Source organism: Sebastes umbrosus, chromosome 8 (genome assembly GCF_015220745.1).
Source record: "Sebastes umbrosus isolate fSebUmb1 chromosome 8, fSebUmb1.pri, whole genome shotgun sequence".
NCBI classification, from domain to species: domain Eukaryota; kingdom Metazoa; phylum Chordata; class Actinopteri; order Perciformes; family Sebastidae; genus Sebastes; species Sebastes umbrosus.
Window position 1 is genome coordinate 21,633,979 of NC_051276.1, and position 21,554 is coordinate 21,655,532.

The 21,554-nt window shown below is 42.9% G+C and overlaps 1 protein-coding gene across 1 annotated transcript in view; it reads right to left on the reverse strand.

Moving 5' to 3' along the window:
- Positions 1 to 14: 14 nt before the first annotated feature.
- The window catches only part of bin3 (bridging integrator 3), a 34,764-nt gene continuing 13,224 nt past the window's right edge, over positions 15 to 21,554 (reverse strand). Inside the window, exons 4-9 of the mRNA XM_037778452.1 lie at positions 18,687 to 18,748; positions 16,926 to 17,062; positions 11,147 to 11,187; positions 5,455 to 5,596; positions 3,931 to 4,065; positions 15 to 1,570 (exon numbers count right to left, since the gene is read on the reverse strand). Of these exons, the coding sequence (XP_037634380.1) occupies positions 1,424 to 1,570; positions 3,931 to 4,065; positions 5,455 to 5,596; positions 11,147 to 11,187; positions 16,926 to 17,062; positions 18,687 to 18,748 (664 nt within the window). The 3' untranslated portion in view covers positions 15 to 1,423. The remainder of the gene's footprint in view (positions 1,571 to 3,930; positions 4,066 to 5,454; positions 5,597 to 11,146; positions 11,188 to 16,925; positions 17,063 to 18,686; positions 18,749 to 21,554) is intronic.

A 21,554-nucleotide genomic window follows, 5' to 3' on the forward strand; every position in this document is an offset into this window, starting at 1 on the left:
AACAACAATATCTTACATGATTAACAGAGTTAATTTATTCCATGATTTACTATACATTGAGATGATGGCTGAAAAACATTGTGTTAATACATTTCAAAAACTTAAATTAAAACCCACTCTAATGTTAAAGTATCCACTTATTGTGTTAAAAAGCTACCACTTTAACATTATTATTTAGAAAAACCTTCATTAATACAAACGTGTAACTCAAACAGAACACAAAGACAGTAAATCAACTAAGCATTTGTTTCAATAATTTCAAAGAATAAATACTCAACTTCTTATGACACCTTTAAAAAAAAAAAAAAAAAAAATCTACTAACTTGACATGGGAGCAATCAGTGTGTGTACATCACCATGTAGCCCCTTTAACCAGAGCGTGTCGATCATACTGAGGCAGTACCTGATGAAGGTGGAAACAAAGGAGTGCAATGACAGTATGATTTGGTCCAAAATCAAAAGAAAGGCCAAAAGAAGTTGGCCTCCAACCCTGGTATAGAAGGTAAAGGAGAAAATACTTTCTCTCGAGTGACAACAATGTGTGAGGCTCTTTGTTAACAGACAGAACCACCAACAATACAACAAAGGATGGATGCTGTGAATAAAAGAAAACGGCGTGTCATCATTAGTACGATCCACTAGAGGGAGCACCAGCCTTTGTTTTGGACAGTGATGAGACTCCATCAGCGACTTGTTCTCTCCGCAGCCTGAGTGGTCGACCTTTCAACACCGCTGCACAGGCACAATCTCACTTCACACGAGTTAGTTTTTCATGTTACATCCACAGTCAGGACAACGTAGGCACATTATGCACAGGTGATGTTACCAATATCATCCTGTAAACCCCCAATTAAAAAAGCCCTCACACAACATGGCACAGAGCTAAACTTAGACCAGCGAAGGCCAAAAACACAGAAGTACATTTTCTTGCCGGCAACCTACAGTACGTTACATAACATTCAGCTTGTATTGTTTGTCATTTCAAAGTTGGGTCATAAAAAAACTACAGATAGCTTTGCAGATGTGACTAATAAAAACATTTCCTTGCTCATTTCCTGCTTTAGAAACAAATGCTTATAGACGTCGCTGAAACCAAGAAGTGTAACCCTGGTTAATTAGTTCTGACGAGAACCGTTTGATTCCTTCACTAAAAAAAAACAACATATTGGCTTATAATGTTGCACTTGGCTGATGGCTTAGTTAATGTGGCATTTCAGCTGCTTGGAGTCTCTGCAGAGAGAATGAAACACGGGGAGTGTAGTGCAAGAGGAATAGGGGGAGTGATGAGGCCGCAAGGAAACAATCTGATAATCAGGTTAAGGCCGCTGCTGTCCGTTTGAACTGCACGGAGAAGCCTGAAAAGAGTGCAGTCCATTCAGAGAGGCATGAAAGGAGCCCTTCCCGGTTTTCGGTTTTTCCTCCCTCAGTCGTCGGCGACAATGGACAGAGCACGCAACTCGCTGAGCTTGGCCTCTGTCTCCCTCTCCCTCTGCTCATCAGTCAGCCCTGCCTGGTCGATCTGGTCTGTTAACTCGCTGAAGATCTTGTACATTTCGGTGAAATAGACAACCTGGGGGGGCAGAGAGGGAAAAGGAAAAAGATGTAGTCTGTGATGGTAAAAAAAAAAAAAAAATAGTCCCGTCTGTCCTCTTAGAGAGACTCGACAGGGTCAATCCACAGACCTTTCTTAGATGCCTCTCAGGAAAAAATCTCCCAACAAATTCATACTCCACTCGCTCTATCTAACCTCGCATTTACTCGCACTAGTCTGAAGCTGCTGGTCTCATACCTCTTCAACCTCGCTAATGAGAAGTGATTCGAGAGGAGAAGAGGGAGCCCACGGATATCAAACAACTCCGACAAAGCCCCCCAAAAACCCAGCACTTCAGTGGGTAGTGACCCTGCTTTTCTCTCCCAATCTGAACAAGAGATAGAGAGTGTTCACTGAAAGCTTTCTTGACACTTCCCACCCCTGCTTCTTCCCCTTAGTTCATGAGTCAGGCTCCCCAGAGAGTTGCTTTGATGATTAATAGACTTTAATCACATTACAAGACTCCAGAAGAGTAGGCAGAGAATGAAAGTACTGGGAAATACAACCCCTTGAAACCCACACACACACACACACACACACACACACACACACGTCTCAATATTTATTCATGCAGCGATGCATACGATACGATGCTCTTAAGGAGGCATCTCTGAAATTGTGTCCCATTGTAGCCTGAAAAACAGCTAGACCAACCAAGAAACCAGTGGGTGAAATGCCTTGAAATGATTGGGTGAAGGGTCACAACAGAATAAGGGCTAGGTCAAGCTGGAAATAACTAAGAGTCTCATATAGAAATAACATTTGTGTCACTCTGTCATGAACTCATCTGATACTGTCAGACCAAAGGGGAAAAAAGTCAAGTTTGTAAACCACCTTGTACAAAGTACTCAGTCTGAAAGCCCTTTGTATGTTTATACCAACAGTTGCCACCTAAACCACATGAGTGGGCATAAGTATTGGGTTACCGCTGTTTGTGGGGGTAAAGCGGATATTTTTTTCCCCCCAAAATGACTTGTTGAAAAGGCCATCGGAAATGTCCAGTGATGATAATGTACACCAGATCAGTGTCTGAGTGCCTTCTGTAGCAAAGACACTATTATTACAATTAGTCCAGTCACCACAAGGAGTAAACGCAGACCACCTACGATACAAAAAGGAGTCTCTGGTAAAGCAGAGCTATAAATTACATGACTTCTGTCTATACATTTTAACATACCATAGTCCCAGCTGCTTCATATTTATACAGAGAGCTTACACTTTGACCTCATAGCCTACAAAATAAATGAATTATTTATGTTGCATTCTACCCAGTAAGTCCATAAACACAGTGCGACCACTGTTTCAGGAAACAAAGAAAATCAACAGAGAAAAGGACAAAGAAAGATTTTTTTTTTTTTTTAAATCAACACATGCAGCAGAGAATGCAAAACTGTGAAGAAAAAAAAAAAAAAAATCAGGACAATGTCTCAATTCATCAACATCTGTACAGGTGGACAGGTCAGGCCCAGTGTCCCGCTGACAGTTGCTGGAGAGGACTCGTGGTAGTGAAGCTGAAGGCGCGCAACAAAGGCAGCCTTTGTGCCTTTTCCCTGCTGCCGCTGGGAGCTGAGCAGCAACAGCGGCTGGGAGAGAAGGGAGTGGAGGATGAAAACCGAGCACATGCAGCAAGGCTGGGGATGAGGTCCGCTCGTCCACTGGCCACCCACGTGTGGCTGTGTGTGTGTGTGTGTGTGTGTAAACATGTGTAAAAGCTCATTCATGTGCTTGAGCTACATGAATAAAGATAATGTAGATAGAATAAGTGTGATTAATAAGAGCTCTTGCACCATGCAGGTAAAATGGTAAAAAGACCGGAGCTCAGATTTGTGGAATTATATGTTGGTTATAGTTGATTGCTCGGTTTGCTAATTTTAAGTTCAAAGCACAACATACAACTACATAATTGTCATTAGGTCTAGGATAATCTAGTTTGCTAATTAGGAGTGTGCCAGTGTCTGTCCCAAAGAGGAAATGACATGGCCAAGCAGGTCTGGGGTGGTGAGGGAGGGGGACATGGTGGCGCTAACTTGAGACGCCCAGCTGCTTTAAGAGGAGCTCCAGGTTAGAGGAGGACTTGCAGGGCTGCAGTGGAGCCAGACAGATGAGGCCTTCCTGGGCTAAACACAGTAGTGTGGGCCGTCACTGGGGGGTTAATCACATTAGGGCAGCGTGGAGGGAGACAGGCTGCCAGGATTATACACTCCCTTCCATCAGACACTTTAGCCACTGTTTAACAAACGCTCAGAGGGCGTAGCACACACTGTGGGGTGGGTGGGTGCGTGCGTGCATGCGCGAGTGCCTTATTGTTTGTGCACATCCAGGGGAGGGGGGTCACTAACCTGCGCCCTGATGAGAGCCTCAAAGCTGGGCTGGAAGTAGTCGATGCGGCTGTGGAAGAACTTGGGCATCTCGTCCAGCAGCTGCTTGTTCTTGGCCTCGAAGTCGTCCCTGACCGGTCGGAGCTCCTCTCTGGCCTGGGGTGTGGAGGGGAGAGAGGAAACAAAAGAGCAGGTTACCATCGGTCACCATCACTTTTTTAACTTTACATAACATTCCTCTCATTTTGGGGCCCGGGGTGCCGGTAACTTAGTCTGTAGGGACTCGGCTTGGGAAACAGGGGGGGGGGGGGGGTCGCCGGTTCAAGTCCCTGCACGGAGTGTGAAGTGGTAGCTGCTGATATGCCACTGAGCACAGGCACCAAAACCCCCAAGCTGCTCCCCCGGGCGCTTTATAGTAACTGCCCAATGCTCCTACTGCTAGGATGGGTTAGATGCAGGGACTAAATTTCCCTCTGTGCTGTGTACAGTACAATGTGTGACAATAAAAAGCTGATTTACATTTCACCACGTCAGCTCGTGTTGTAATTTAACACATCATTTTCTTCCACAAAAAACTGGTTGCACAGAGTTGCCGATTTTCTAGAAAAAACAAACACCTGCAAATAGAAACCAGCTAAGTATTTCAGAACTGGAGCCATCTTTAGTGTCCTTCTTATTGTTCAGAAAGATATTTGCCTAATTCCCACGGAGAAGCAGTGCAGAAAAAAAAAGGCTGTAATCACGACCACAGTGAGGAGGAGTGGGTTATGTGGGCAGACTTGGCTGTGAGTGGACTCCAGCACCACTGATCTGTGTGTGAATGTATTAGTGGGTAGTCTACTGTAGGCATGGAGTTATGGAATGCACAATGAATATGTGTGAGAGGGTGAGAATTTTTATTACGGGGAAGGGGTGGGGGGATTGCTATATTAAAACTATAACATATTGTTTATCTACTGCATTACGGTATGGTCTCTTCACATTAGTTAGTTTTCTTTACACATGCCAGTTGAAATGGCATACGAGTGTTTTGTCAGGATCATTTCTTTAAGTGCGCAGGGACTCAAAGGGCAGGGATGTAGGGGCCTCTTCAAGGCTTTGTTCCCCTGACGGTGCTTTTCTCAATGTGTGTGGGTGGCTCGCCATGTGAGGATGTGTTAGAGGCAATAGCATAGGCAACACTGCAGCGCTATCTGTGAATGTGTGCGCTTCTGTAGTGGCCTCATGGCGTGTGTGTGTATGTGTGTATGTGTCTACAATTCTCAATTACGTGCCTGTATATGTGCAGCAGTGCCTTTTTGAAAAGGCACTACTTGAGAGCCTGGTAACTTGCGTGGGTGAAGGAGCGCACATGTACAGTATGCATGTGCTCAACTATTTTTGTTCATATCCAGTCAGCATTTGTGTCTTTTTCCACTCATTGCGCCGTATTCACAATACGTGCAACATGTAAGAGCAGGTGAACTCTGCCCCCTCTGCAGATAGAGGGAGCATTGGAGAGGACCGACACACGTGCACCGATGCAAGCTTCATACTCGACAGTACCTGATGTAGTTTGACCATAACGGGCCCGGTTTTTTCTTTCTCTTCGTACTTCTCCACTTTGGATTGCAACCGCTTGTAGTCCTGCAGCGCCTGTTCCCGGCGCTTCACTGCCATGTTGAGGCTGGGGAAGACGCCGCCGTACCTGCGACAAACCAGCACACAGACAACCTTAGACATCTCTGACACAACCAACAGGGCACTAAACAAAACACACACACACACACACACACACACACTAGAGTGTCAAGTGTGCATGCATGCAAGCAAAAAAATACCCAGGCACTCACGCCAGTACTGAATTTTCTGTGAGAAACTGAAGTTCCTGAAATCATTAAAACGGCTCCCCTTGCTCTATTTGTAGACATGCATTTTGCATGGAATCCTATCTTAATAAAAGTCATTATGAATTAATAAAATCCCTCCCCTCAACATCTTATTGTAGAGGTGCGTTCAAACCCCAGAGGACAGCTCTGCATTAAGCTTCCTCTAATCTATTATCTAATTACTGTAGTTCAAAATGGCATGAAATAATTCACTTTGTGACAATTATCATATTCCAAATGAAAATATATTCTTGCAACGAGAATCCTAGTCTTCGGCACTAAAAATAGGAAAACACTCATCTGTAACTTAGCAACAGGAGTCTGAGCTTCATCCTGGGACTTGTTGCACTGGTTTTGTGGCTGCTTTTAATGGGAAGCAGGAATACTGGATATAGTAAATATTCAACCCAATAATATTTGGTAAAATATTAAAATAAATACATATATTAAAAAATGTTAACATACCTGAATGATAATAAACTACATCATTTGAACTCACTTCCCAGTATTATATGTTAAGAGTTAGTTATGCTCCATTTTCATTAGTTTTAAAAGACAAAAAATATACAACAAATAATATGTGTGAAATAAGACAACAGCATGAGTTGTTATTAAAATCCCAGCCGTCATTAACAAATTAATAACAAGGCAAAATTAAAAAGACAAACATTAAGAAACAAATTTTTGTTCTCTCTCTTTTTTTTATTTTTTTAAACTTTATTTTTCAAGATGTGAGCCCCCATCGTGACATATAACTAAGTTAGACAGGAAGGAAAGAAAAAAAAAAGAAAAAAGAAAGGACAAAAAGACACCGACAACAAATTAAAACGAAACCAAACAAGAAAACACTAAAAAGGTTACAGACATATTACAAAGAAAAATAAATGCTAACGTAAAAAAAATATACTTTTTGTTCTTTCTAACATGTGGACACAAACCAGTGACAGTGTTGTTAAAAAGCCGGCCATAGGATGATTCACACAGGTGTCAGCTACATGTGAGTCAGTCATGAAAACACTCGTAATGAAGAGTGAGATATATCTTTTTTTGAATGACTCATTTAAAGTGTTTCATCAACTGTGTAGGCACACTACTACAAGAGTTTATTATGTGCGCCTCTGCTGCCCATAGCGTTATTAGCCACAAAATGTGTGGGCTTCATGATTTACGTTCCTCTCCATAACAGTCCTTTTGCCCTCCTCTGTGCGGCGGACGAGGGAACCACTGGGAACCTGTGGATTGATTGTGAAATCCTAGACCGTGGTTGTGTCTGCCTGTGTGCACCTTACCGGAGGGCAAGAGGGGGGGCGTAGAAAGTGACGCGAACCGAAGCTCAGTCTCAGACAAGCAGGGATTGTTTCCTACAGGAAGTTGAGCAAGGAGTGGTCTTGTAGCGTTTGAGTGACATCACGGAGCTCGGCTCAGCCCAACCCCGCGGCCCACGCTCTACCGCTATTTATAAAATACCACTCTGGCCCAGTTTATGGCAGGGGTGGATGCCGATCCTCAAGTCTACTATCTGCTCCAGTGTACACATACTTGAAGTGCCAAGGGATTACGTAACTGCCCTCTAGGCATGACTGCTCTCCAACACTATTGGCTGATGACAACGCAGCAGCAAACCAGCTTTCAGATGACACAAAGGCTGATCGCATTCTCACCAGCGCGCTTCACCTGACAGCACGGTGTAATTTCCTCATGACACATCATGATGGCGTGCTGTTTGTGCTCTAAAGTGGGACAACACTGCCAGCAACTACTATGTTTTCAGCACACTGAGAGACTTAAGGGCCGTTGCTCTCCTGGCGCTGAAGGAGGCGGAAGAGCTAGACACAAAGCCAATTGCTTGTTAACCCATTCCTGTCCTTCTCATGCTGGATGCTGATGTCTCACTTCCACTCAGGGCTCTCTGTGTCCAGACGTTACGGTGACTCAGCTGTGTCAAAGGCTCCCACACCAGAATATGCAGCATTGGATCTGGTTGAAGGTGACTGTACTTTGTAATGATAGCTACGGGACATTTCCCTCGATGACCTGGCCTTGGCTGGACAACTACCAGCCAGCCGGCTAGGTCTGCATTTGCGGTCAGCCTTGTCTGGGTGAGGTTTTGCGCTGGTTGAGGGCTGCACGGGGGCCAAGGGCACACCACCGTCCATGTGACAGGTCAGGGTGTGGTGAACACGCTGGATGGAAATAGCATCTGGACCAGAGAGTATGTTTATGAGCAGCTGCCAATCCACAGACAGGCCAGTCTGACCCGACGGCCAAGCCCAAGTCTGGTCTAGACACCCTCGGTCTTGGAGGCTGGCTCTCCATTTTGACGATCACCGTCACATAACTCACTACTGCAGAAATCACACAGCAAACCACTAAAAACGTGGTTTGCTGTGTTGTTTATGTGCAAATTACCACCGCCAAAGTGTCACAGTCTCAGATGAAGACTGAAGAGTGACTGAAGGTTTACATCACGTGGCCAGTTTTGTTAAAATATTCTTCCTGTGAATGTAAAATAAATAACACCTGTTTTAAAAATGGTTTAAAGCTAGGGTGAGTAATCTTCTTCAAAACATTTTTTGTTATATTTGTTGAAATTCTCTTTACATCCCGAAATCAACCAATAAATCAAATGCTCTGACGGAAAAAAAATCCGGTACTGTTGCTGTCGCAAGACTCTAATAAACTCGTCCAATCATTTCATTTGGCCTGAATGAAATGACTGGACGGGTTACCTGCCAGTCTACCTGTGTTGCACTCTGCCCGTGCACTCATTGCACGTCATCGGAGTCTTCCACAAGCTGCTAGCTTGACAGCTGTGAGCAAAGAATGTAAGAAATGAAGGCCAATTGCTCGGTGCCCAGCAGCAGAGCTACACTTCTGCCATTTTGGACTGAAAGCGACTTCCAATAAAACGTCTGCCTACAAAGTGTTGTACAAAAGTAAAACAAAATGATTTCTATTATATTGCCTGTGTTGAACAATACAATTATTATAACTATTTACTTACTTATTATTTATTTTATTAAACTTTTTGCCCGGCCGCTTCCCAGAGGAGCATAAAGTGAACGATGGACATAAATGGAAGTTAGAAAAATCCAGCACACAGATTTTTTTAGAGCAATTTCAATCATTTTCTTGCAAAGGACCTACAAAATTGATGTACATTGGGCTCAGTTTTTCGATTGGACAATTTTTTTATATCTAGCATAATCTTGCTAGTTTCTCAAGATTACCAACCCTAGCTTTACGAGCAGTGGGCCATGGGAACTTGTGAGTGTATGACGTAAATGCCAGCAGAACATCCTTTGTTTCAGCAGAAGGAGAGTTTTATCTGCCGCAACTTGCCTTACGCTTTGTTGCTCAAAACTCAGGTAGCCTGGATACATGATACACCAGATATGTTGGGGGAAAAAAAGAAGAAAGAGAACCTCATACCAAACATCCTGGGTACAAAACTGAACTTCAATTCCCCTCAAAATTGCATCAGCCCCACAGCTAAAGCCAAATAGTCCTGTTGGCTCCAGGGGCCGGGTCTTCCTCTGATTGAGAGGGGTGAATCATATGGCTTGTCCTGTCATAGCTCAACCCAGGGCAGAGGTCTCAAAACAGGCTTGACTTCTGTCTGACCCAAAAGAGCAACGGAGCAGAAAGGGCTAGGTTAGTCAGCCTAGATAACACAAATGCCTCAATGCCCACGCACTCCCCTCCCTTCACATAAACACAGTGATGTCATTCAGTGACCCCGCTGAGTGGACGAAATTCACGTCTGGGAAAGAGAAAGAGACATGGGGGGGTTGGGGGAAGTAGGGGGGCTGCTTCTTTTTCATTTGTTTGCTGTACATTTTACCACATCTAGTATTAAGAATGCCAAAATTTTAAATGGCAATAACACACGGACACAAGCACGTACCTAACACACATATACACACACACACAACCCATTCAAGGTCTTCCATTAACATTAACGTTCTCCTTTTCAACTCTAATTCTCTTGATGATGACACAAGATCACCAATAGAGTATTTCAAGACTAAGTAAACAATGAAAAATATTCATTAGTGATGGACTAATGGAATCTTAATGGAAGCTTTAAAGTATAGTAGCTTTTGTGTCTCAGTTTTCTATAGAAGTCACTTACTAATAAAACCAATAACTATTAGTGATGTGTTTTTAAGGAGGGAAAAAAAAAAATTAAGGGCCAGTTTAGCTTTGCTTTAATTAAAAAAACTCGTTTATGAACTTACTTCCTGTGCTCTATTTCCGAATCATGTAAATGCCTAACTTTATGGTCTAAAATACCATATTTGTGAGACAGCACCCCCTCCAAAATCTGGGTTGGTGTTTGTGTGAGAGTGTGCGCTGTCCTGAGACAGTTCTCCTCCTCAACCAATCCACGGCTCTGGGCCCAGGAAGCTGGGCCCTTTGCCACATTTTGAGCCTGCCCACACGTCCGCCTGCCGCCCACCAGGAAGAGGAAATTAGAACCATTCCATCCTGTCATTGCTCCGCCACCGGAGCACACGAGGAAGAAGGGGCTTAACACACACACACACACACACACACACATCCCCACGCACACACTAACCCAACCTATTTGTTTTACAGAGGAATCTCTTCACACTGGTCATTTTTTTAAATAAACTAACAAGCTTCTGAGGTTTAACATAAACTTGCAATAGAAACATTTACACATGCTCTCTTACGCAGCATAATCTCCTGGGAGGAGCCAAGAGGAGGAAGCAAAACCATAACAAGAGCTCCGGAAGTAGGGTGGGATAGTCCAACCACTCCCTTCAGGACCTCTGCTTTGCATGTGTGTGAGTACAGTATGTGTGTGTGTGTGTGTGTGTGTGCATGATTGAAAAAGTGAGGCTTAAGGAATGGAATAGCACTCACCGCCTTCTCAAATGGGGGCGAGTATTAGGAACGAGAACCAAATAAACTTTCTTCCAGACGCGCTACCACCACATCAGCACCGCTCACTCCCTAGTTCATTTTTTACAATCTGTATTACTGCACTTCAGGCCTTCCTGTGGTCCAGCACTACCAGTGTAAAGAGCAGAGCTGGGTCAAACAATAAAAATGTTACAAGGCGCTGGACTTAATCTGCCCAGTGTGTCATATGGATTTACCACATCAGGAACATTAAGCCAGAAGAACTGAACTACGCTGCAACTTTACAATACTTTCCTGTCATTTTTATAATGCATCTAAATTCACTATGTGAACAACTCTATCACCCTGCTCCAAAACGAATGTTAAACTTATCGACAACAACTATTTGACCTTGGTCTGGTATAGAGAGACATTTAACACCAACCTTTAAAATATAGCAGTGACAAAAAGTACACGAAATAAAGATGGACACTTACTTTTTCAGAGGGTCGATAACAGTCTTCTGTATCTGGTTGACCTGTCATAAAAAGAACAAGTGTTAACATAAGCAATAGGCACCTCTATATCAAGGGAAGAGACATTACAAATTGTTATTCATTGTCAAATTGAGTTACATCAAAATTAAAAGTCGGAACAAAACAGCATCTACATCTCTCGCTCATTAGCTGCAAAGTAATGCCACTGCACAAACATCAACAATTGTGTATATTTCAAACAGAGCACTCAAGAAAAAAAATGGAAGAGGGGGGGCCTTGGAAAGAAACTTTCGTGACGTTGACTCTTTTATTGTACACAAGCCCCGAGGAGAAACCCCTGAATATTCATCGAGCTCGCAATACAAAAGGATGGAACTGTCAGGGGACGGACATGAAAGCAAAGCCCAACTGATTTCAAATCCTGTGGAGGGTGGGCTGCCTTACAAGATGAAAGTTCTTTGCAAACAAACATTTTAACAATAACAGTTTATATTTTTCCTGCAATTCTCCTTCTGGTTGCCAGAACCGACAGGGGAGGGAAGGAGGGGAAGGGGGGTGTTAAATGGAAGTAAACGAACATCTCATCTCGAGGCCTCCAGCCCCGGCACCAGGTCTCATCGACAGAAGTTGGCGCACAATTAATAAAGTTTCCAGCGTCATTTACATTGCAGATTCAAAATGACTGTTGCTACCGGATCTTCGAGCAAGTTAACCAGGCAATCGAGTCAAGTGAAGAGTAAATACTGAGAAAACAGTGAGGGAGAATTTAAAGCAGCGAGATGTGAAGCGACAGCTGCATGAAAACGGTGAGCAGCTCCACTAATCATATGTTCACTCGCTATTGGAAGGACAGTCAATCACACAACAACAAAAGATGCGAGATCGCAGCTGTGCTCTGTAAAAATGCCCTGACCATCTACGAGAACATACAGCAACGCTCGCTGCTTCACACAGGCAGATTTCCAAGTACAAAATGGTTGATTGTGGTTTGAGGGAAAACAGAGAACCAATAACAAATAAGTACATGGGAATTCACATTTTCTTTGTTTTACATATTCACACCATCCCCCCCCTCTCCCTGACTTGAGCTGCGCCGCTGCTTCTAAGGTGAGAGCATGCAGCGAGGAGGGAGAACAACAGCGGCAGATTTGCTTAAGCATGCTGGTGCCCTCTACCCTCTGCCCCTTCCCACAGAGAGGGGGGGGCAGAGCTATTCCTTGGAGGCCTCGCAGAGCCTGAGGCCGGCGCTCAAGCAGTAGTCTCCATCAGTGAGTCACGGGGCAGAGGCCATCCCGGCACACAGGCCTCCCAAAAATACACACAGATCGCAGAGGAAATCAATATCCCTCCAAACGGAGCATCCTCTACTGCGCTGCCGCCATCTACACTGGGGCTCAGCTTCGGCAGCAGTGTGCCGGCGGGGCTGTGCGCCCTCCTCAGCCCCAGAAATAAACACACAGACCTGGGCCACTGCTGCCTTCATTATCGCTGCACGTTTTATCTGCTGGCTCTCTCACTTGCGGGCCCCGCGGCGGAACATCTCGTCTCAACGCGGAGAAGAGCAAAGGGTGGATGCTTTTGTGTCTGTTTTGCAGGAGCAATAGGGTTTGCTGCCGGTGCCGTCAGAATCAACAGTCAGCTTGAAGGGAGAAGCTCGAGTAGTGTTCCAGTGAGCTGTGCTGGATTTTAAAACACCTTGCAAACCTGGGGTGATATTCCACATAGCAGGCTGACCAAAAAGTGCTCACAATCGCTATTTTGCCTTTAGCTCGCTGTTCAGCCACACAGCACTGCCCAGAAACCCGGAACTGAACATTGTGTTAAGGCAAGGATTTTTATTTAGTAAGACTGAAAGAAGTGCAGAGAAAATCAGGTGTGACCTAGCTGTCAAAATCCACTCCGGATGAAAGTGTGTTTAAAAAAAACATACAACCACGTCAATACAGCTGGTGACTGTTGTCCTCCACAAGTGAAAAACTGTGCTGGGATCAAAGTGCCTAGCTGAATCAATGTCAAACAGGAAAACTACACATCATGGAGCCAGAACTATACACTATAAAAGACAAGTTTTTCACTACTAGAGGCTTAAAATGTGAATATACAAAATCACATTGAAATGAGAGATGACTGAGAGACTTGATGAGGGTACTGAGGAAAGCTGGCAGAGATAAAGGATGTAATTTTAGCCAGGAGGAAAAAGGTAAGCATGCAGACTTTGATGCTGAAAGAGTACATCTTCAAACTTTGCTCTTCAAATGATGTGGAGAGTCCCCAACATCACTTATCCAATGACAGTCAAGTGTGCGTGGTGAAAAGTTTTCTTCAGTTCAAAATTCAAAGACAGTAAAAATGAAACAAAAAAAGCAAATAAATTTGATATTGTATAAAATCTGAAGAATGTAAAAGTTACTCTTATGCTGAAAACAGTTAAACTGGCAGGAGCGCTCTCCTGGGCACTCGACCAAGCCAAGTCCTGGAACACACGCACCCCGGGTCACAAACCCACACGCTCAATCCAACCCACAGTCTACTTTGTCTAGTCACTCAAAATGGCTCCTCCTGTAAAATTTGATGAGCTGTGAGCAAAGCCAGTCTAAAAGACGGGTATTTTAAAGCTGAGGAAGAAAGGAAGGAAACAAAAGTGACTGCCACAGCTTAGTTACTTAAAATCCACCTCACACGTTAAGCTTATTTTATACACAATACAACAACTTTCTTGTTCTATGTCACATTTAAGTCGCTTTCTATCAAAGTAGAAGTAAATTACGCAATATTTATTATCCAAGTCATGCTACTTAGATTGAAAATATAGTTCAAAATTGACTAGTTTTAATGATAAGACATTTCTGTGGGAGTTTGGGTTGTAGCATGGACACTGCTTCGCTCAGTAATCGGTTAAAGCTTGATTTTCTATGGAAATCGAGTCCATTTCATGAGGTTTCGTAGAACATATAAATCATGTCCACTCAACCCAATACGCACAAATCCAGATGGTGTGCTGTTCCCGAGATACTACATTACAATTTAACCATGGAATAAAAACAATGATCCACTTCGTAGTAAGGTATTCATTTTCTCCACTTTGTTAGATTGCTGTTGTGGAGTTATGAAATCATTCTGATACACAACTAACTGTGAAAAGGAAGGGGAATATTTTGAAGGCTACAAATGTGAAAAAGCCCAGAACACCTAACAGCAGGGCAATGAGTCAAGAAAACACAGATGGAAAAAAGTCAATCGGTATACGCCTTAGTGTGATCTCCTGTATTTTTTCCTCTTTTAAAAGTCTACCCTTCACAGCGTAGTGCCTTGAGGATGTACATATGCGGTGCCACTATGATTCATATTATAACTACCTGTGGCGATGATTCTAATCAAAAACCTGAAGTGCACCCTGCAAATAATCTGAAAAGGCCTGACAGCCAAAGAAGAGATCTTCACAAAGTACAGCTATGAGAGAGAGAGAGAGCGAGGCAACAGTACGCTGTGTTGCTTACAGTTCTGGAAAGAAATGTCTGCCTATCTGTGGTTGCCCCTTAGGACAAAACAAGAGTGAAAAGCACACAAAGATTACGGGAAACACACTACAAATCAACAAATACTCTAAATACAAAATACAAAAAAAAGTGCCACAAGAGAGGAAACGTAGGTGAAGGAAGTTATGGACCATATTCTAGCCACACTAGCAGTGTGGCTCTATGGATGGCAGCGTCAGTTTGGGTCTGCCTGTGTGTCAGTCTGGAGGGAAGATCTGAAACTTTGGTGATTCCCAGGGTGTTGATTGAGCATTTAGATTAGATCCTGATGGGCAGGTTGGCAACTTGCATGGCAGCCTCAGCCATCAGTGTATGAATGTGTGTGTGAATGGGTGAATGTTGACATGTAGTGTAAAGGCCCTGACACACCAAGCCAACGGTTGGCCGTCGGACTGTTTGGGGCCTTTGGTGAGCGTTTGTCGGGCTAGTTTTTGTGTTGTGCCCCGCACCGTCGGCTCTAGTCTGGCCGTGTCGGAGGTTTTTTCAGCATGTTGAATCGGCAGTGGAGCCCGTTGGTGAGAGAAATTATTTTGATTGGCTGTTCAGCTTAAGCGAATCAGTGCACAAGAAGAGAAATGGAAGTGAGGAAAACAAGCAAACAAGTAGCAATCACAGAAGGCTCTTTTCATTTTTCATCTTCATCTCATATGATCGTGCCAGTACACGGATATTTTCACAGCGACATTGCCATCTTGAATGAAGCTAAGTGGTGAGTGAGAGTGGTGAGAAAATGGTCGGCAAACGCCGCTTTGTTTAATGTATGTATCATAACAACTGCTTGTATACCCGCCGTCCTAGGTCTTCCCTTTTTTAATAACGAATACAGACAACTGCGACCTGCTGGTATGGAGCGGAATGGAGAGTCAATTAATTTCACACAGTCATAAGATGTACGTGGCAGTTGGCTGTTGGCTGAAGTCTATGCAGTGTGTTTGAGTGCAATTTTTTGGCCAAGATACGGGCTACGTGAAACGACGCAACAGGCGGCCTTCTTCGCTGTTAGTTCTCTGATGTCGGTTTGATGTGTCTGCGCCTTAAAGTGGCGGTAGGCAGTATATTTTTGGCATCATTGGGCAAAAATTCCATAATAACCTTTCAGCATATTGTAATTCAAGTGTTCTGAGAGATAACTAGACTTCTGCACCTCCTCATGGCTCTGTTTTGAGCCTTTAAAAAATCTAATCACACCAATCACAGGTCATTTCAGAGAGAGAGCGTTCCTATTGGCTGTGCTCCGGTCATGTGACCAGAACTTGGCATTCCTTCAACAGATTTTACAATGGCGTCCACGTCACAAACTTTATAATTTTACAGCTAAACCGTGCACTAGAAGATGATTCTGAAAACATTTGAGGCGAGAAATAGGCATTAACGTAACATAATATTGATTCATATTTGATCAGCGCTGCCTAATTTGACCGTTTGGTCGGAATTCGCGAGTGATTGACAGCCGGCTCTCATAGACACTAGATGGACAGCAGACCTCAGATCAGCTCTGACTGCTTGTTTTCCTCCGGTCTGTGAAATCTTGCAGATGCTAGGAGCATCGGAGGCACATGATTTTTTTCAGGTTACCTATTTTATAAAAATAACTTTTTTAAAATCATATTTGCTCCAATCTCGCCTACTTCAGCTTTAAAGCGCTTTGAGTAGTTGGAAGACTAGAAAGGCGCTAAATAAATGCAAGTCGATTTACCATTTACGGTGAACCATCTATGTAAAAAAAAAGTGTTGAACTGAAGCCAAATGTTTGTTTCAATAACAAATGCAAGCAATACAATAGAGTTGTTCGCTATGCAAGCCATGCACAGAGCTACTTCTGTGGATTTTGTGGTAGAACATACAGTATTTCCCTGTTGAGAAAAGGCCTTTCCATTGTATGAGTTATTTTAGACACCAGTGAGTCACAAATGCATCAATCTTCACAGCTGATAACCAGTAGCATGAGCTTATAGAGGATGATGCCACAGATGCTTTTCAAAAACAGCAGAAGGAAAGACATACGGATAGTTTTTAGTCCACAGGCTGCACAATATTGACAAATACGAAAACACGCATTTCCAACAAAAAACTCGTCTAGTTTCCTACTTTGTATGTCTGAGGAAAGACATTTCCCCCGGTACTAATCTAATGGTATCTGTGCCAGTGGCAAATGCCAAGGAAACAAAGCGGAGAAAGACAGCAAAAGAGTGAGACAACATACTGAAATTAAAAGTGTGAAAGACTGTGGGAATGGGTCTGACCTTCTCCTGGTTGAAGGCATCCATCCTTCTCATGGCTGTATCCAAAGCGGTCATGGACTCCAGGAAGGCCTGGTCCTGTTCACAGAGCGGGTTACTCAGCAGGTCTACAGAGATCTTCACTGCTGCTTTGGACATGGCTGACAGACACACAAACACAAAGCAGAGGATACTGTTAAAACATAGTCTAAAAAGACAATCATGTAACATATACAGCTCATATAAATGGTTACTGAAGATGTCCTCATCTCTACATATTCTAATCCAATTCAACGCCAGATTTTTTACGTTTTTCTTAAACCATTTTTGTGAATTACCCTAAGGCTTTAAGCGTTTCATCAGTGTGTGTGTCTGTATGTGGTAGGGTCTTCAAAAGTGAGCTTTCGGGAAAGAACTGAAGAGCAAAGTGGCACAGTGCTGCCCCCATTGTAGCAATCTGAGGGGTTGATGGGGCTGGCTGCCGTGTTAAATATTCACCAAGAATCTTTGCAACGTTTCTACACTGACAGCACCAATTACTGTTAATCTGCACTCATGCCACTTTGTTTAGACACAGAGCACATATCAGATTATGGCTTCACAGTCAAAATAAATGAGCGTCACTGAGGAGATACAAGCTGACAGGAGAGGCTGTGGTGAAAATGGGCTTCATGGAGATGCGGAACAGTCGCTGGTCTCTTTTCACACTCCCTCAGGATTCTCTCAAGACCAATTCTCAACCAATCAATTATCATTGTGTGGCATTTTTTGGCATCTCACTCCATTTGACAGGTAACAAATTGCTTGATTTGGCCTTTTCTGATATGGCTGAGAGACGTGTTTATTATTGGGTCGTGAAAACCAAAAAGGTGACCTGGGGGTAGTGATTTAATTATTTGTGTTAGTAAGGTGCAAATAAGTGAAGCCTTTTGTAATCACCTGGGGCTGAAACAACATGAACAATTCCTCAGTATGCAAAGCACAGTTATCCCCCCCACTTTCCTTGCCTTCTGTTACTTAGTCTAATTGAAATTTGCGAAGCCTTAAAAGATATTATCGTCCCTCACCAGCTAATTGGAAGTGAGTTCAATAGAGCTCTGCATATCACCACCCTTGACTTGATAAATGACGGTCGATATAGAAAGCAGTGTATTAAATGCAGTGCTGACATGCAGAGTAGGTCCAGTTCTTTGTTTGGGAGCAGTTGGTGGAGACGGGACCTGTGCAACAGATGGAATCCATTAACGATAATGAGGGCCTGACAGCTATGACACTTTGATGATGCAGACATCCATATTCCAGAGCACAAAGGAGAGGAAATGAAGAAGCCTCTCACTCCTCCATCCGTCCCCGCTCCTCCACCCCCACAACTGACTACTTACCACAGGCCATGTCTACTGCTGCTTCCCAAATACACAACTCCAAAACCAACAAATAAGCAAATAAGAAAAGTAGAGTAAACATGGTTTCTGTGGCCGACAAAATGCTTGAATAAATGAAGGCAGAGATGGTAGACAAATCGAGCCCTACACTCATAAATCCAAAACACACACACACACACACACTATGATAGCCTGGAAAAACCTATAAAAGATTAAGGCAAAGGCCCGCACCGTCTCATTTGTCGAGTCGCTCAGAGAACTGATGCGCCACCAAACAAGCCAAGGCAACCAAAGCGCCTTTCTAGCCCTGAAAAACCTGCCAAGCAACATCAAGTACATTGGTGAACAAGTGGAGATCAATGGCGCACCAGGCGGTAGCGCACACGTTGGTGGTAGAACACACCTAAATCAGCCTCAGTGCTTTTCTTCATGTCCTTGTGAAGCTTTTTCGTCTGATCCTCCAGCCTGTAACACAAGAAGAAGAATGATTATCAGCCAGTTTCCGGTCTAGTAATACAGTATAGCATCAGCAACACTGACAACAATGGGAAATATCTGCTGAAATGTATAACAAACAATGGTATACTGTCTCCACAACCGTATCATAATTAATCTGAATATGTTTCAAAATCTATTCCATCCAGTCAAAACGTGTTGACATGGACACAGAAAACATCCAAACCAAAAACCTAGAAAAGGAAATTAGTATATAAAAAAACATGGTTCATGAAGGAATTACACATTTCATTGATTCCACATAAAATGTTATTATAACATCCGTTAGCTAATTAATAATACAGGGAATCCTTCTTGTTACTGTCAACTACATTTCCGCTCAAAAGCATTAATGTCTTCAATCATTCCACTGCACATATTCCATTGATGGGTGTTAAAAATGGCAATTACCAGACTATGGAGGCTGAAAACACATGCCATTCATTATATCAATTAAGGCAAACGAGGGGTTTAGAATCTCCCCTGAGACTGCTGTCATATCATTTCTCCTGGTTTGATGAAAAAGGGAACGTGGCGGTTTCATTTTCATCTTTGCTTTGAGGGATTATATTAACAAGGAAGACAATAGCTGTGTAATCCCATAGGATTTCTGTTGGGGGCACTATGGCCACTGGCCACGAGATTTAAGGACATTGTGGTAGCCCACATATGGCTAGGAAAAATCACAAATGGCAGTGTGGTGCCTCCAAATATAGGGTTTTGGCAGTTTTTCCAGCAAGAGCACAGGTGCATGAATGTGATTGGTTCTCTGCTGCATCAAAAATGGCTGTTAAAACTTTTAAACCTAAGTAGTATGGCTTCAAAAGGATTAATTCACCTCAAAATCATTATCATTATTCATTTATCAGGGAAGCTTTTAATATGTCCATAGAACACACAATGAGTTATCTCACATTGCTTCATTTCATAAAACAAAACACAGGTGACAGGACAGTAAAGGAAATGTTCAACTCCAAAAAATGGACAACATACTGTTATCATCAAATTAAACCAAACAGCTTGTGCAGCACAATCCAGCGAGTTTTGAAGCCAAATAACTTCTTAGTTAAATACAGTAATTAATGAGAATCGTCTGCATCATATACTGTACAGTACAATCATAACACCGGCATTTTGTACATGTTTGTCATAAAAAAGCATGTGAGGTCGTGGACAACTGTCAACAACAGCATCAGAAACATTTAGTGGTATTAGCCCATGTCAGATTGTATATGTAACAGCTTTTGATTTTAACAAAGGGCTGGTAAACTGTGAGGATGTAGGGTCTAAGGCTAACTAAAAATCATTAATTATTTCCTATCAGAACTCGTCCTCTACATGCTTTTGTTTGTCTTGACGTGTTTTGGGATTTTATACTGAATCGCCACAGACCAGATGGAGGTTGTTCCAAAAATGTCATTTGCAGTAAATGATGTAACTTCATCCCTTATTGTTCACACCACAGGAAAAAAAACATTCTGTCAGAACAATCTCCACAGTAACTTCTTGTATTTCTCTCGCCAATTAGATGTAACTGGGTCTCATAAGCCATATCAGCCTTCCTCTAAAGCAATGACTCTTACATTGCAGATATTTACAAATAGACACTTCTACTTGCAGCAAATGCTACTCAAATTGTATAACAATTCTTCAGACAGGATTTAGCCAGTATTATAATTAGAGGGCTTCTTCTTGTTTCCATAACAGAGGTTGCCCACTAAATACTTTTCCATGTGGACCTGGACAATGAATGTGCTGTGAAGAGTTCAGGTCCCCGTATGATCAGACAATCATCCCAGTTTGTTTTGTTTTGTTGAGAACACCTGAAGAGAATTTAAAAGCTGACCTAAGAGGCATTATTTCCATGCAGCATATTCTGTTCTGAGTTATACCTGCAGCTAGAAAATTGCTTCTGACATTTGTGCGTTTACGTGGACATGAATAAGCCGTTTATGAGGCTTATCCCGGTTATGATCCTATTCAGGATATGGTGTTTACATGAGCACAGAGAAATCGGGGTATTCATATTCCCTGTATACATGATAAATAGTAGTAACCCCAGTGACTGATTACTGCATGCTATTTGCACAGGTGCTGTGATTTTTACAAAAACAAACCGGCAATGGGAGATGAGTGACAGGAAATATCAACCACTACACTGTACATTTACTACCACTTGACAACTTAACTGCTAATTTCTTCCCTGCTTCGATCGTCAACACCTGTCTGCTCTGAGCTCATCCACCATCTCTCTCTCTTTCTCTAAACACACACACAAACACACACACACACTACTTGCTGAGCTATTCCAGAAAGCAGTTACATTACTCTTATAACACTGTCCTCCACAGTCACTACCACTACGCAGGAGGAGGGGAGCAGTGGATGAAAAGACAAAACATAGGCTACGTTCCAAATCGCATACTTTTTCTTTTTACTTTTAGTACATACCGCAGCCCCTCTTACAAATTACGTACTGTTGAATGCAGTATGCATTCAATTGGGACGTAGTATTTCGTCATAACTTCGACCCTCTTGCTCATATATCCGCTTCGCAGAAGATTGTGGGTGAGAATAGCCAGAAAAACATGCTGGCGTGCATACTGCAAAATGCGACCGGATGCAGTAGGACATCCTGGTATTTTTGGCATACTGCATTTGACATTGGAACATACTAAATAGTATGGTAGTATGAGTATTTGAACGCACAGTCCGTTTCTTTGTCGCTTCAAACGTGAGACACTTTCGCTGCCGCTATTGTTTTCATTTCTGTTAC